This window comes from Phocoena phocoena, chromosome 6 (genome assembly GCF_963924675.1).
Source record: "Phocoena phocoena chromosome 6, mPhoPho1.1, whole genome shotgun sequence".
NCBI classification, from domain to species: Eukaryota; Metazoa; Chordata; class Mammalia; order Artiodactyla; family Phocoenidae; genus Phocoena; species Phocoena phocoena.
The window spans coordinates 10,376,181-10,393,130 of NC_089224.1; the positions used below are offsets into that span (position 1 = coordinate 10,376,181).

The 16,950-nt window shown below is 44.8% G+C and overlaps 1 protein-coding gene across 3 annotated transcripts in view; it reads left to right on the plus strand.

The window, feature by feature from the left end:
* Positions 1–16,257, plus strand: part of INTS9 (integrator complex subunit 9) — a 109,892-nt gene extending 93,635 nt beyond the window's left edge. For 2 of the 3 annotated variants that reach the window (XM_065878756.1, XM_065878758.1), the window contains 4 exons: positions 238–405; positions 12,568–12,666; positions 13,366–13,503; positions 15,554–15,730. In XM_065878756.1, the coding sequence (XP_065734828.1) occupies positions 238–405; positions 12,568–12,666; positions 13,366–13,503; positions 15,554–15,730 (582 nt within the window). Of the gene's footprint in view, positions 1–237; positions 406–12,567; positions 12,667–13,365; positions 13,504–15,553 lie in introns of all 3 variants that reach the window. The other variant, XM_065878755.1, reaches the window with a different exon arrangement.
* The last annotated feature ends 693 nt before the right edge of the window (positions 16,258–16,950 follow it).

Here is a 16,950-nt window from a genome sequence, read left to right on the forward strand (position 1 = left end):
CCCTTGCTCATCAACATGGCCGGCAGATCAGGGCTTTTCCCTGAAATTTTTGTTCTTCTTTCCCCCCACTTCGCTGGTTACTTGGGTTTGACAGGATGAGAATTCGAAACGGCCAAGTGGTGAGCCTGAGCACTGCAAAGGGAGGCTTAGCTCAGGACGCGGCCCCTCCTGCCTCACAGCCTCCTCTTGTTTCCTCCTTCTTCTCCCCCACCTGCCCCTGTCGTGCTGGTTCCTCAGCCCCTCCACGTGGTCTGTCCTGAGCAGTACACCCAGCCGCCCCCAGCGCAGTCCCACCGGATAGACCTGATGATTGACTGCCAGCCACCCGCCATGTCCTATCGGCGCGCCGAGGTCCTCGCCCTGCCCTTCAAGCGTCGGTATGAGAAGATAGAAATCATGCCAGAGGTGAGCTGTGCTGCTTCCCAGGGTCACAACCGGGTTTTCCACTTGAGTCTGCGGAAGACCGTCCCAGCAGTGGCTTTCTTTGGGGTTTGTATCACATGTGGATGAACCAAAGCACATCGACCCTTAAGCAAGTAACTGGGAAGAGAGGTGGGATTTTCAGAACCTCCTGATTTTTCCAGTAATGAAGTAACAGCTGTCAACATCAGGCCTGCTGGAGCACTGCTTATATTAAAGCTTAATGTGTGTGGGAGGCCAGGGTGCAGGCCATAGCGTGGAGAACAGGTAAGCCAGTGTCAGCTCTGTCCCTAACCACCTGAAGGTGTGGGTTTCCTCGTCCCTCCTGGACCCCATTTATGAGTGAGGGCCAAGTTTCACCAAGTTCAGAGATAGATGGAGGAGATGAGAGTAACCAAAAAGTAAGGAATGTAAACTTTGATTACTGTTTGCATGCATTTTAGTATAACTTAAAGATTTTATTCTACTGAAGTCTAATATTTTTTAGTTCTATGATATCTGAGCTTGTTTTAATAGGAAAAAAAGGTAAAAAGCATGTCGTGCATGTGGGACAGCTGAGGTGGGTTGCGCCTGAGTGACAGGTGGGGGGAGGGGCAGTGGGAAGCTTGTGGCCCAGCTGCCGCAGTGACGGTGTGCCGAGCTCTGAGGACGCTGCTTTTGGCTTGCTGTTGCCGCCGGAGACGCTTGAACATGTTTTTAGCAAACAGGAAAAAGAAGTAGGAAAACGTAAAAGCAGTGTCCCCCGATTCTCTCTGGAGCTCAGAAGAGTAGCCAGATCTTGGACTTTGAAGGCTAAGGCCCTGAATGTTGCCCATTTCCAAGACCCTAACAAAGGCTGGTGGTGGAACAAGGCCAGGTGCCATCAATGGGGACCCAGTGTCCAGTACATTCAGTCCTTTCCACAGTTAACCTGAGTTGTTCTTTTTTAAATTAAGAGCAATAGACAGGGGCTTCCCTGGTGGCACAGTGGTTAAGAATCTGCCTGCCAATGCAGGGGACATGGGTTTGAGCCCTGGTCCAGGAAGATCCCGCATGCCACGGAGCAGCTAAGCCCATGGGCCACAACTACTGAGCCTGCGTGCCACAACTACTGAAGCCCACATGCCTAGAGCCCATGCTCTACAACAAGAGAAGCCACCACAATGAGAAGCCCGTGCACTGCAACAAAGAGTAGCCCCCACTCACTGCAACTAGAGAAAGCCCACGCACAGCAACGAAGACCCAGTGCAGCCAACAATAAATATATAAATTTATTTTTTAAAAAATAGAGCAATAGACAAAGGAGATCCAAACAGATTTCCGTAACTAATTTAGAGAAAATTGATTCAGCAAGATAAAACTAGCAAGACTTGTTTGCTAGATAAAACTAGCAAGTGGTCGTGTTTTTCACTAAGACACATAGAAGTAAATGATCGTTCACATTTCACATCCATTTTCATTTCACTCTTGGTTCCTGGGGAGGGAGCCGTCACAGCACGTGTCCCCTCAGCAAACAGCATGTGGCCGGATTGAGGGGGCAGAAGAGCTGCCTGTGAGCCCAGGCTGGAGAGATGACGTGGGGAAAGTTATAAAGGTGATTTTTTTAAAGGGGCAGTTTATTGCTTATTGGTAAGCAGTAAACCGGTGGAGAGATATGTATGGTTCCTCAGGTTGACTGCTTTGAGTGTCATTGGGATGTTTGTGGTCTGCTAGTTCTTTAAAAGGAAAGTAGCCATTTTTCGTTGGAGCTTGTGAGAGCAGCTGCGCACACCCTGGTATCTCGGCTCAGCAGCTGACTTGCGTTTCTCTCTGCTAACAGCTCCTTCACAAGAGGGGTGGCCAGGGCTACCTGTGTCAGGAGTTTCCTCACGACCTTAGTACACCCGACAGTGAGCAGGGAACTGGCCTCTCCTCTGCTCTTCCCTTTGAGGCCACGTCCTACTGAGACCCAAGAGAATGAAGAAAGTTCTTTCAGCTCTGAATTCCAGGTTATCCTTTCTCCATATTTCATTGGCCCGGCCCTTTGGCTCCCCCGTTTAATTGTAATGCAAATAATATGTTTATTGAGGTGTTACTATGGGCCAGGATCTGTACTCAGCACTTTCCATGGAGTGTCTCACCCATCTTATGAGATAGGTACACTTACTCAATTAGACCTGGTCTTTTCCATCCCTGAGGAAACCTAGGGGATCACCAGTATGTGCCCTGTGTGCCCCAAAGGTCATTCCTAACATATGTCACGGATTTTGTCCTGTAAGTGAGAGTAGAGCCCCCTGTTGATCTGTGCCGCTGCGGCGATGGGGCACCCAGCCCACGGCCTTCCTGTGGGAATCGCAGTGCGGGGCTCCGTGTAATCCGTCACCAGCCGCAGCAGCAGCACTGGGGACTCGTTAGAAGTGCAGGTTCTCCAGCCCCACCTCAGACCTGCTGAATCGACACTCCAGGGTGAGGCCCAGCAGTCTGGGTTTCAGCCAGCCCTTCCCCGGGAGCCAGTGCTTGCTAAAATTTGAGGACCACTGGTGTAAGAGACCTATTTCATATATGCCAGTTTTCAATACAAAAGGCAAAAAGAAGGGAGAATGTTGAGTTTTTAAAGACAAAAACAAAATTACTATCCATCTACAAAGAAACAGTCTTACTAATAAGCTTCTGGCATTTCCCATGCCCAAGTTTATCCTCACCGTGATTAAACAGTCCACATTAAGTTTGTCTGTTCCCATTTTAAATTACCAAAATAAAAGATAAATCTACCTCTTTTATGCCTTCTGACACTGAGCCAGAGAAGGAAGGGATTGGCTTTGGGGAGTGCACAGCACGCTGTTCTATCTTTCGTGAAGCTCCTCCCTCAAGTCCAGTGGGAGTAGACCAGCAGCCTTGACCCTGAGACCTGTCCCACGCCCACCTGTTTGTCACTGCTGGTCTCTGGGGGATCACCTCCGTCTTCCTGCAGGTCGGCCAGGGCTCTTTTTGACCAGCTGTCCTCCTGAAGCCTCCTGCTAGAACACTGAAATAATTGCTCTTGGCTTTAGACTTCCAGTTGCCTAACCCATCAGGTTAATATTGCCTGTGTTGGAATTTTTTGTTTCATTTTAGTAGTTTGGTGTTGATGATGGATTTTTTTTTTCTTTTTCTTTTTTGATTGGGAGGGAGAGATGAAAGCAAGTTCCCGTCCAAAAAGGGGCCAGGTTTTTGTTTTGTGGTTTGTAGCAAAGAAGTGGCACTAACCATCCCCACTTCTAGTTATTTTGGTTGTTTAATATGTTTTTATGATTGTGCTTTTCATTTCCTCTGCATTTTGCTCATCTCAAAGTGAAAGGCTCTGACCCAGTGTCTTTGCGTTATTTTTGTCTGGTATTTACCTTCTGGCCAAGGTCTGTCTTACAGTGGCTGGGCTTGAAGGCTTAGGGTTAGATTACAGTACTCTAAGCCAGCAGTCCTCAAACTTTTTGGTCTCAAGACTTCTTAAAAATTAGAACCCCAGAGAGCTTTTGTGTATGTGGGTTATATCTATTGATATTTGCTATAATAGAAGTTAAAACTAAGATATTTTAAAAATATTTAATTCTTAAATGAATAATTAATGAATTATTAAATAAAAAATAATATAAATCCATTAGACGTTAACATCACTAAAAGATTTTTTTTTAATTTTCATTTATTTTTGGCTGCGTTGGGTCTTCGTTGCTGCACACAGGCTTTCTCTATAATGGCGGAGAGGGGGGGACTACTCTTCGTTGCGGTGCACGGGCTTCTCATTACGTGGGCTTCTCTTTGTTGTGAAGCACGGGCTCTAGATGCATGGGCTTCAGTAGTTGCAGCACGCAGGCTCAGTAGTTGTGGCTCGTGGGCTTAGTTGCTCTACGGCATGTGGGATCTTCCCAGATCAGGGACCAAACCCGTGTCCCCTGCATTGGCAGGCGAATTCCTAACTACTGAGCTGCCAGGGAAGCCCCTAAAAGGTCTTTTTTGGAAAATGTTTCAAAAAAAAAAGATAGAAGAAGGGCACTGTTTTATGTTTGCAAATCTCTTTAACGTCTGGATTCTCCTGTCCCCTTTTGCTTTCAGTCTGTTGTGATATACAAGTCATGTAGCCTCTAGAAAATTCTAGTGAACCCTTGTGAGAGAATGAGAGTGAAAAGGCAAAACATCTTATTATTAATGACAGTCATATTGACCTCGATGCTACAAAAGAGCCTCAGGAGCCGCAGGGGTCTCTGCCACCACACCTGAGAACCAGCGCTCTGGATGGTCTTCTTTTGTCTTTAAGGCCCCTCAGGCTTCTCAAACTTTTATGTTTATGACTCCGTTGTAAGATTCATTTTTCAATAAAAATAAGCTTGTTCATTCTAGAAAACTTGGAAAATAAGGGGGGAAAAAAGGATAAAGACAAAAGAAATCAGTCCTAATCCCAATACCAGACATAATTACTGTTCAATTTTTTTGTATTTGCTTTGTGCGTTCACTCTGTGTGTGTGTTTGAGTCATACCTCGTATAATATCTTTGTAAAGTAACAGTATATTGTCATTAAAGATATTTCAAAAGTATCTTAGGTATATAATGGTCTACCATAAATGCATCGTAATTTAACTGTTCCTTTACTGGTGGACATTTATTATTTCTGCTTTTTCAAACTATAAATAATACTTTCAGAAACATTCTTTTACATAAATCTTTGTATGTGGAATGTAGATATAGAACTAAAAGTATCATTTGGTTTTGCCTGGGAAATGCATGTGGGACATGAAGGGGTTAAAATCTGCTGCTGTTCTTTAGGTTTTGCTACTACTAATGGGTGCTTGTTTCTCCCCCAAATGAAAGTGTGTCCTGTGCAGCTTCCTTGTAAATCCTCCCTCTTGGTCCCTGTAGGTGCAAAGTGGGAGAGCTGACGTCAGTACTGATGGGCATGCGCTAATAGAAAAATTCTGTTTCTGGGGTGGCAGGTGGATGCATCCTCCTTCGCAGAGGTGTCTGGCTGAGTCGTCTTGTGAGCTCTAGGTAGACTTCCCTTGTGGCAGAGCTGCCACTTCAGAGAGTCTTCGTGGAGATAGAATTTATTCCTGGGGCTGCCCAGGGAGAGCCTCTCACCTGCTTGGTTCCCACAGTGCTATCTGCAAACCTCCCAAGCCAATTCTTTGACTTTAGAGTTCTGCCAGACAACCTGACCTTTGATCCTTTGATGGGAACAATACAGTGTAGGAAGGAAAAGAATATTTATGGATTGGGCATTGTCAGGAGCTCAGAGCACACACGCATCTCAGTGGGAACATTTCACACTGGTTTCATATGTTTTCTCTTTTTATCCCTTTTTTTTTTAATTGAAGTATAATTGACCTACTGCTGTGTTAGTTCCTGGTGCACAACATAGTGATTTAATATTTCTATATGTTACAAAATGATCACCATACTAAGTCTAGTTACTGTCTATTACCATATGACTTTATTACATTACTGACTATATTTCCTGTAATGTACATTTCATCCCTGTAAATCAATCTCTCTTACCTATTTCAATCATCCCCTTATCCCTTCCCCTCTGGCAACCACCTGTTTGTTCTCTGTATCTATGAGTGTATTTCTTTTTTTTTTTTTTAATGTTTGTTTATTTGTTTTTTAGATTCCACATATAAGTGAACTCATGGTATTTGTTATATTATTTCACTTAGCATAATACCCTCCAGGTCTATCCATGTTGTCACAAGTGGCAAGATTCCTTTTTTTTTTTTTATGGATGAATAATATCCCACTGCATACACACACACACACACACACACACGTACATACACAGACCACATCTTCTTTATCCATTCATCTGTCAGTGGACACTTAGGTTGCTTCCATATCTTGGCTATTGTAAATAATGCTACAGTGAACATAGGGGTGCATATATCTTTTCAGATTAGTGTTTTGGTGGGCTTCCCTGGTGGCGCAGTGGTTGAGAGTCCGCCTGCCGATGCAGGGGATGCGGGTTCATGCCCCGTTCCGGGAAGATCCCACATGCCGTGGAGTGGCTGAGCCTGTGAGCCATGGCCGCTGAGCCTGTGCTCTGCAACGGGAGAGGCCACAACAGTGAGAGGCCCGTGTACCGCAAAAAAAAAAAAGATTAGTGTTTTGTTTTCTTTGGGTAAATACCCAGAAGTGGAATTGCTGGATCATATGGTAGTTCTATTTTTAATTTTTTGAGGAACTTTTCCATAGCAGCTACACTAATTTACAATCCCACCAATAGTGCACAAGTGTTCCTTTTTCTCTACATCCTTGCCAACACTTACTTGTTGTGTTTTTGATAATAGCTGTTCTGACAGGTATGAGGTGATACCTCATTATGGTTTCAATTTCCGTTTGCCTGATGATAGTGATGTTGAGCATCTTTTCATGTGTCTGTTGGCCATCTGTATGTCTTCTTTGGGAAAACGCCTATTCAGGTCTTCTGCCAATTTTTCAGTCAGGTTTTTGGGGGTTTTTTTATGTTGAATTATATGAGTTCTTTGTATATTTTGGATATTAACCCCATCTGATACATTCTTTACAAATATCTTCTCGCATGCAGTAGGCAGCCTTTTTGTATTGTTGGTAGTATCCTTCACTGTGCAAAAGCTTTTTGTTTGATGTTGTTCCATTTGTTTATTTTTGGTTTTGAATCCCTTGTCTGAGGAGAAATCCAAAAAAAAAAAAAATATATATTGGGGCTTCCCTGGTGGCGCAGTGGTTGAGAGTCCACCTGCCAATGCAGGGGACGCACGTTTGTGCCCCGGTCCGGGAGGATCCCACATGCCGCGGAGCGGCTGGGCCCATGAGCCATGGCCGCTGAGCCTGCGCGTCCGGAGCCTGTGCTCCGCAACGGGAGAGGCCACAGCAGTGAAAGGCCCGCGTACCGCAAAAAGAAAAAAAAAAAAAATGATAAAAGACTGCCGTCAAAGAGCATATTGCCTATGTTTTCTCCTAGGAGTTTTGTGGTTTAAGGTCTTAGATTTAAGTCTTTAATCCATTTTGAGTTTATTTTTTATATAGTATAAGATATGAGACTTTTGCATGTGGTTGTTCAGTTTTCCCAATAACATTTATTGAAGAGGCTGTCTTTTCCCCATTGCATATTCTTGCCTCCTTTATCATAGATTAAATGACCATATAAGCATGTGTTTATTTCTGGGCTCTCTATTCTGTTCCGTTAACCTATATGTCTGTTTTTGTGCCAATGCCATTTTGGGTTTTTTTGGGTTTTTTTGTTTTTATGCGGTACACGGGCCTCCCACTGTCGTGGCCCCTCCCATTGCGGAGCACAGGCTCCGGACGCGCAGGCCCAGCGGCCATGGCTCACGGGCCCAGCCGCTCCACGGCATGCAGGATTCTCCCAGACCAGGGCACGAACCCGCGTCCCCGGCATCGGCAGGCGGACTTCCAACCACTGCGCCACCAGGGAAGCCCCTGCCATTTTGTTTTAATTACTGTAGCTTTGTAGTATAGTTGAAACTCAGAGAGTGTGATACCTTGGGCTTTGTTCTTCTTTCTCAATATTGTTTTGGCTATTTGGTGTTTTTTGTGTTTCCATATAAATTTTAGAATTATTCTAGTTCTGTAAAAAATGCCATTGGTATTTTTATAGAGTTTGCATTGAATCTATAGATTGCCTTGGGAAGTATGGTTATTTTAACAGTGTTCTTCCAATCCATGAGCACAGTATATCTTTCCATTTGTTTTTGTTGTCATCAATTTCTTTCATCAGTGTCTTAGAATTTTCCAAGTATAGGTATTTTACCTCCTTGGTTAGATTTATTCCATGGTGTTTTATTCTTTTTGATGCAGTTGTAAATGGGATTGTTTTCCTAATTCCTCTTTCAGATAGTTTGTTGATAGTGTATGGAAATGCAGCAGATTTCTGTATAGTGATTTTGTATCCTGCAACCTTACTGAATTCATATGTTAGTTCTAATAGTTTGGCTGTATCTTTAAGATTTTCTATATATAGTATCATGTTTGATGCAGTTGTAAATGGGATTGTTTTCCTAATTCCTCTTTCAGATAGTTTGTTGATAGTGTATGCAAATGCAGCAGATTTCTGTATAGTGATTTTGTATCCTGCAACCTTACTGAATTCATATATTTGTTCTAATAGTTTGGCTGTATCTTTAAGATTTTCTATATATAGTATCATGTCATCTGCCAACAGTGACAGTTTTACTTCTTCCTTTCCGATTTGGATTCCTTTTTTTTTCTGATTGCTGTGGCTAGGACTTCCAGTACTATGTTGAATAACAGTGTCAAGAGTGGGCATCCTTGTATTGTTCCTTATCCTGGAGGAAATGCTTTCAGCTTTTCACCATTGAGTATGATGTTAGCTGTGTGCTTGTCATATATGGCACATATATGTGCCCTATATTTAGTATGTTCCCTCTATACCCACTTTATGTTCACTTTCTTAAGAGTTTTTATCATGATTGGATGTTGAATTTGGTCCAAAGCTTTTTCTGAGTCTATTAAGATGATCATGTGATTTTTATTCTTCTGCTTGTTAATGTGGTGTATCATGTTGACTGTTTCGTGAATATTGAACCATTCTTGCATCCCTGGGCTAAATCCCACTTGATCGTGGTATATGATCCTTTTAATGTATTGTTGAATTCGGTTTGCTAATATTTTGTTGAGACTTTTTTCATCTATGTTCATCAGTGATATTGGCCTGAGATTTTCTTTTTTGTGTGCTGTCTTTGTCTGGTTTGGGTATCAGGGTGATGCTGGTCTTGTAGAATGAGTTTGGAGGCATTCCTTCCTCTTCAGTTTTGGAAAGGTTTGAGAAGAATAAGTGTTAACTCTGATTTAAATTTTTGGTAGAATTCACCAGTGAAGCCAGCTGGTTCTGGACTTTTGTTATTACTGATTCAGTTTCATTACTGGTAATGGGTCTGTTCATATTTTCTGTTTCTTCCTGATTTAGTCTTAGGAGATTGTACATTTCTAGCAATTTATCCATTTTATTGGCCTGTAATTGTTCATAGTAATCTCTTATGATCCTTTGTGTTTCTGTGGTGTCAGTTTTAACTTCCCCTCTTTCATTTCTGGTTTTGTTTGGTCCTTTTCTCTCTTCTCTTGATGATTCTGACTAAAGGTATATCAATTTTGTTTTTCTTTTCAAAGAAGTAGCTCTTAGTTTCATTGCTTTAGAATTTCTTCTGCTAACTTTGGGTTTTGTTTTTTCCTTTTCTAGTTCCTGTAGGGATAAGATTAGCTTGTTTGAGAGTTTTGTTTCCTGAGGTAGGCTTGTTTCACTGTAAGCTTCCCTTAGAACTGCCTTTGCTGCTTCCCATAGATTTTGAATCGTTGTGTTTACATTTTTATTTGTCTCCAGGTATTTTTGAAATTCTTCTTTGGTTTCTTCATTGATGCACTGGTTGTTGAGGAGCATATCGCTTAGCCTCCGTGTTTTGTGTTTTTTGAAGTTTTTTTCATGTAGTTGATTTCTAGTTTCATAGTGTGGTTGGAAAAGTTGCTTGATATGATTTCAGTCTTCTTAAATCTACTGAGACTTGTTTAGTGGCCTAGCATCATGTGATCTATCATGGAGAATGCTCCATGTGCACTTGAAAAGAATGTGTATTCTGCTGCTTTGGGCTGGAATGTTTTATATATATATATATATATATATATATATATATATATATATACGCACACACCATTTGGTCTAATGTGTCATTTAAGGCGTTTCCTTATTGATTTTATCTCTAGATGATCTATTCAATGATGTGAGTGGGGTGTTAAAAGTCTCTTAATATTATTGTATTGCTTTCGGTTTCTCCCTTTAAGTCCATTAATGTTTGCTTTATAGATCTTGGTGCTTCTGTGTTAGGTGTATATACATTTATGTTACATCTTCTTGCTGGATTGACCTATTTATCATTATGTAATGCCCCTTTTATTACAGTCTTTGTTTTAAAGTCTATTTTGTCTGAGTATAGCTTTTCATTTCATAGAATATCTCTTTCTATCCCTTCACCTTCAGTCTGGGACTCTCCTTATTTCTGAAATGAGTCTTTTGTAGGCCACATGTAGATGGGCCTTATTTTTTAATCCATTCAGTACTCTATGTCTTTTGAGCGGCAAATTCAGCCCATTCACATTTAAAATCATTATTTTATAGGTATGTACTTATTGCCATTTTCTTAATTATTTTCTGGTTGTTTTTGTAATACTTTTGGAAAAGTTAGCTAATAGTCTTAATGGGAGTTCCTTTGTATGTAACTAGTTGCTTTTCCCTTGCTGCTTTTAAGATTCTTTATCTTTAATTTTTGCCATTTCAATTACAATGTCTTGGTGTGGACCTCTTTGGGTTCATCTTGTTTAGGATTCTCTGGGCCTGCATGTCTGTTCGTTTCCCAGGTTAGGGAAGTTTTCAGTTATTATCTCTTCAAACAGTCCTCAGCCCCTTTCTCTATTCTCAAGTTCCCTATTATTTGAACGTTAGTGCACTTGATATTGTCCCAGAAGTCTCTTAAACGATTTTCTTTTCTCTTTTCTTTTTTTTGTTTAGATTGGGTGATTTCTACTACTCTGTCTTCTAGTGTGCTGATCTGTTCCTTTGTGTCAACTAATCTACTCTTGATTCCATCCAGTGTTTTTTTTGTTTCAGTTACTGTGTTCTTCAGCTCTGGTTCTTATGTTTTCTAACGCTTTATTAAAAACTTCTAACGTCTCACTGTGTTCCATCCATTCTTCTCCCAAGTTCACTGAGCATCTTTATGATCATTACCTTGAACTTAGCAGGTCGATTGCCTGTCTCCCCTTTGCTCAGTTCTTCTGGGGTTTTATCTTATTCCTTTGTTTGTAACATATTCCTCAGTCTCCTCATTTTGCCTAATTCTGTTTTTATTTCTCTGTGTTAGATAAGTTGGTTACATTTCCCCATCTTGGAGAACTGGACTTTTGTAGGAGACGTCCTGTGGGGCCCAGCAGCACACACCCCTCTGGTCACCAGATATATGCTCTAGGGTCACCCCCTTTGAGGGCAGCATGGGCCCTTCCATTGTGGTAGAGCTGACTACCACAGGAACACTGGTAGGTGGGGCTGCCAGGTCACCTACCCAAGTGTGTGGGTCTTGACTCTACCATGTCTCTGCCCCTCTCCTTCTCATTGTGACTCCTTCATATCTTTAGTTGTGGAAGATTATTTTCTGCTAGTCTTCCAATCATTCTCATCTATGGTTGCTATATCTACAGTTGTAATTGTGGAGTGCCCATAGAGGAGGTGAGCTCAGGGTCTTCCTACTCTGCCATCTTGGCCACCCCCCCCACCCCCCGTTTTTTGGTTCATGAAATAGTCCTCACATCCGCTTGCCAGTCATTTCAAATATCCTCACCTGCTTCCTCTACCCATTTGATACTGATCTTCATGTTTACATAAATGACATCTTGCATATTTTTTTTTATAAAGGAGTCTTGGATAGGTTGAGGTCTGCATGCGTTTGAGAACAGTAGTCAACTAAACTCGAGTGTTAGGGCCTCTCGTAAGATCACATGTCACTGCTGGTGGCTAGGTCAGGGGACTCTGAAGTGGCAGAGGAGAACGGGTACACATCAGAGTCTGGTGTTAGAGAAAGAGATGGCCCACAGGTAAAAGCTGTGTACTTCACCTTTGGGAGAAGTCAGATTCCCAGGAATTAGACAGCTCAGTCAGTCCAAATGCTGCTGTCCCTGCCCTTCCTGCCTGTCACTAGTCCCCTGGAGAGGTGAAAGTCGGCACTTGGTGTATATTTTGAGTGAGGAGAAACCGTGTGTGTGTGTGTGTGTGTGTGTGTGCGTGTGTGTGTGTGTGTGTGTGATGTATTTTTGATTAAAAATGATTGTTTTAAGTTTTTTTACTTCTTAAAGTTATTTGGTCATTTTAGACTGCAGTGATGTAAATAAAAATTCAAAACGAATAATGGTGATCACTAAAGGCTGTTTTGACATTTGACGTCTGGTACCGTTCCACCAGACTGGCAGGTGCACATGGTGCCGTGGGCCTGCTGTCCAGGGTGACCCTGACCCTGGGTGTCACCATCCAATCCTGGGCCGTGCACGGGGGTGGCACTGCTGCCCAGTGTGGCCTCCTAGCCCCTGCCTCTGCACAGCACAATGGCAGCACCCTCGTCCCCCCAGTTTACAGGGAGCCTGACTGAAACCCCTCTGTTTGCTCCCAGCTTGCGGACTCACTGGTACCCATGGAGATCAAGCCTGGCGTTTCCTTGGCAACCGTCTCGGCCGTGCTGCACACTAAAGATAACAAGCACATTCTCCAGGTATTGTCGGGATGCGAGGGCCCTGAGATACAGCGGACCTGCGGGAAGAACCCCGTGCAGGGGGGGCCCTCCCCCCAGCGCCTCGCGCCTCACTTCATGGCACGTGTGCGCCTTGGGGGCAGCTCTTTGGGCCCTTGTCTCCACCCCCGCCCCGAGATAAACCCCCTTCAGGGTTGGGCTGCGTCGCTCTTGTTCCTCTGCATCACGTGCCCATAGCGGCCACTTAAAGTGCGCTGGACCCCGGGCCAGGGCCCTACCGGGCGTTGTCTTATTTAATCCTCACAAAGTTCTCTTTACTACCACTGTCTTAGAGGCAGTCTCTCTGCCCTTCATTTTCTTGACAGAAGGACTGTAGCCAGTCAGTCTGACCCCACAGCCAGTGTTCTCGGAGCTGCTGCCCCTTCATAACCGACACGGGTTATGAAGACCTTACGCAGACAGCACTGAGTTCAGTCAACTGAAAATTAAGAATAGATTTTGATAAAAGGAAGATACCTTTGCCGAATAAGGTGTTAATTCTATGTGGATAGTTGGCTTTAGCTTGTGTGCATTATGTGGAAATCCAGCTGGAGCCCCAGCTGATGGTGACCCTGAACGCAGGCCCAGGGCCCTTCCAGGAAGCGGGTCCCGCGGGCCGGGTAGCTTCACTCGGGCTCCCGGGTGGCTCCTTGATGAGATCCCTGTTTTCCTCCCACCCAGCCCCCGCCCAGGCCTGCCCAGCCCACAGGTGGCAAGAAGAGAAAGCGGGCCAGTGACGACATTCCAGACTGCAAGGTTTTGAAGCCTCTGCTGAGCGGCTCCATCCCCGTGGAGCAGTTCGTGCAGACGCTGGAGAAGGTGAGTGGGTAGGGTGCGCCGTCTGAGGCACCACGGCCCCGCTCCCGGGAGCGCGTGCTGCTGCTGTCCGCCGTCTCCACTGTCTGTGCTGCTGGCTCCTCGGTCATGGCGGGGACAGAACCAGGCGAGGGCCATGGAGACTTAGCGGAGAGTGGGCCCCCCTTCCCCCCAGCACCAGGCTGCCCCCCACCCCCACTTCTCGTGGGAACCAGACCAAGGAGGGGCCTTTCTTTCTTTGAGGACGTAGCTGTGACAGATGGGGTAGGGGGACGGCCAGGAGAAAGAAGGGTCTGCCCCCTCTAGAGCCCCACTTTCCTATGAGAAGACCCCTTGCTGTCAGAGCTAGCATGGCCAGGTCAGAGGCGAGACTCGGGGGCACAGGGGTCACTGATGCCAGATCTGCAGGCACTCAGGAAGCAGAGCCAGTGATTCCCAGACCAGGTGGGAGGAGAGAGAAACAGGCAGTCATTGTGGAGGATGGTGGTGCCTGCACTGGCTCAGTGGCCATCCCGCCCCTTGTCCCTGCTGGCTGCTCCCCGCAAGGCACAGATTCCATGACTACAAGTAAAAAGAAAAAAGTTTAACCTGAAAAGATTTTGTAATTCTGGCTTTAGTCACAGGACTTCAGAGATCCCTGTTTTGGCATCAGAATTATAGAATCCTTGATAGAAAAGAGGAGGAATTGGCTAAAGATAATATTATTCGTGTTGCTTCTTGCAAGAAGAACTGCAACTATAGTAGATCATTACAGGAAAAGAGACTTTCTTTTGTTAAACTAGCTACTGCCTTTTGTCCAAACTAAATAACTCAGTCGCTGAGTTCTTTCAAATTTTAAAAGCTTTCTCTTTATTGGGAATTGTTTTCTTCAGTAGTCGTTTAATTTTCTTGAAGGGAGGGCTTTCCCCGAGTTGTGTGGCTCTCCTGGCCCCTAGTGACATGGGGACACCCCGTGGGAATTACCCCAGGGAGCCCCATGTGCCATGAGCACACCAGTACCAGCTTCCTGCCGACCGTGCTGTGGCCCCTGGCCCTGCTGATGGGACTCACACTTGACTTGTTTCTTAAAATCTTGAAACAACTTGCTTTCCCAGAAAGACTTTGTTTAGCTCTTCTGCCTGGGTGCTCGGGAGTTGACCCCTAGGCCCCGACCCTAGCTACTCCCCCCACCATTTCTGCCCCACCTCCTTTGCAGAAGGAATATCCGTGGCTGCCCCGAACTACACGTGAGATTTCCAGAGCCAAGTGTGGAGAATCTCCCTAGGTCACGTTCATTTACCTAGCCTGGGTCCTTTTCAGGCAAATTAGTCCTCTTTCCATTTCTTTTCTTCTTTCTCAACTTGACATGTGATGTGTAAGAAAATTCTGAATTAGCATTGGAGGTGGCCCTGGAGAAGTATTTAATATGCTGCCTTATCTGTCTTCTCCCTTGGGAGGAATTTGCCACGTCAAAAGGTCAGTGGTGGGCTTCCCTGGTGGCACAGTGGTTGAGAGTCCGCCTGCCGATGCAGGGGACACGGGTTCGTGCCCCGGTCCGGGAAGATCCCACATGCCACCGAGCGGCTGGGCCCGTGAGCCATGGCCGCTGAGCCTGCACGTCCGGAGCCTGTGCTCCACAACGGGAGAGGCCCGCGTACCGTAAAAAAAAAAAAAAAAAAGTCAGTGGTATCTTGCTGTGAAGAATGGCATTTTCCTGGGACAGGATGGAGTTTTACCAGGGACCACAGGCGTGGTATGGAGGCTGGTATGGAACAGCCTGGCATCCCAGGCTCCTGAACTCAGGTGCTTAGATGTGCTCCTCAGATAAAAGCTTAAGCAGGTTGTAGGAATTTTGCATGAGATTTTTGCATGTTTAGGGGCTTCAGTTTGAGTTCTGTTGCTGTAGCTGGTCCTGTGATTAGTCTGTAGAATTGTTCTGAGTGTCCAAAATGCCAGTTTCTAGGATGTTCAGTTTAGCCAATTCTAGGAAGTGTGATTTCAGAACTCTCAGTTGCTGAAATATCCTCTGGCTTTTCAGAGCACCCAAAGTCCTGTCCCTTTTCTTTTGGAGCAGCATGGCTTCAGTGATATTAAGGTGGAAGACACAGCCAAGGGCCATATCGTCCTGCTACAGGAAGCTGAGACACTCATCCAGATCGAGGAAGATTCGACCCATATCATCTGCGACAATGACGAGATGCTCAGGGTACGGCTGCGGGACCTTGTCCTCAAATTCCTACAGAAGTTCTGAGTGGAACACGAAAGCCATCTCCACTTCCCTGAGACCCTGCTGCAGGCCTTCACTGTGGCTGCCCAGCACCCAGCGGAGGAAGGCCATGCAGCCTGGCAGGTCTCTGTGGTGGTGGTCTCTGGCTTGAGCAACATTCTCAGGAGTTACGGCCAGAATCTCCCGGTCTGGCTTCTTGGCACTGTTTCAGGCAAGAGCTTTTCCTTTAACCTTCAGCCTCGTCTTCTTCCCAGTCCTGCCTCTCTCAGGTAGCCAGGCAGGTGAGGCAACAAGCCGAGGAGAAGGCTGAGAGCTACAGCAGCTTTCCAGGAGGCTAATAGTGGACGGAGAGGTAAAAAGATGAGGACTTGTGACTGTTTTTCATGGTTTCACAGGCCTTGGGCAGGGGAACTAGTCTTTGAGTTTGTTTTATTGTCTACAGTGCTGTACCTGATAAGAAAGATGATCCCCCAAAATTAGCAAAATGAACCCATCTGTCTGTATTTTACAATGTGAGCTCATTTTGTTAATAAAACTTATTTTTTATAGAAGTAGCTGTGTTCTGGTAAACCTACAATTTATATAGCCATTTAGTATCTGAAAGAATATGAAAATATACAGAACTGAACTTAGAAAATACCACAGCAAATTTTAGTTTGGTATGTGCATTAGTATATTTCTTAAATTGTACGAACGGGTGCTTAACTTCATCTGAGCTGTGTCAGTATGAGAAACACCAGCACAGAGCGCTGACACTGACCTTGACCTTCTGGGGGAGGGCCTGAACCAGCATCTCAGGCTCCACCCACAACCTCCGCTCACCACTGCTTCTCCCACAGATGATCAGGATTCTCCGCATTCCGCTGAGCAGTAAACTCAGACGCCTGTGTCTGAAATAATGGAATTGCTTAAAACAGGTATTTACCAGATTACATCAACTCTGAGATAGCATCAGTTGTAACACACATGCCAATTTTGCAAGTATTAAAATGTGGGGAGTAGCATACAAGTCTTAGAACTGGCCAGCAGTGGAAGTAGACGCTTACCGTCTTTTCGGACCAGTTGAAATTCAGTCGGAGGTCAGTCCAACCTGGCCAGCAGCAAAGCGTCACAAAGGGCTTTAGTGACCCAAGAACTGTAACACTATAGAACTGCTTCCTCAGGTTTCGTGGAGAGTTGGCTGTCAGTTCTGTCTCTGGAATGGACATGTCAGTGGGAAGCAGTTCTTCATTAGAGGAGGAAAA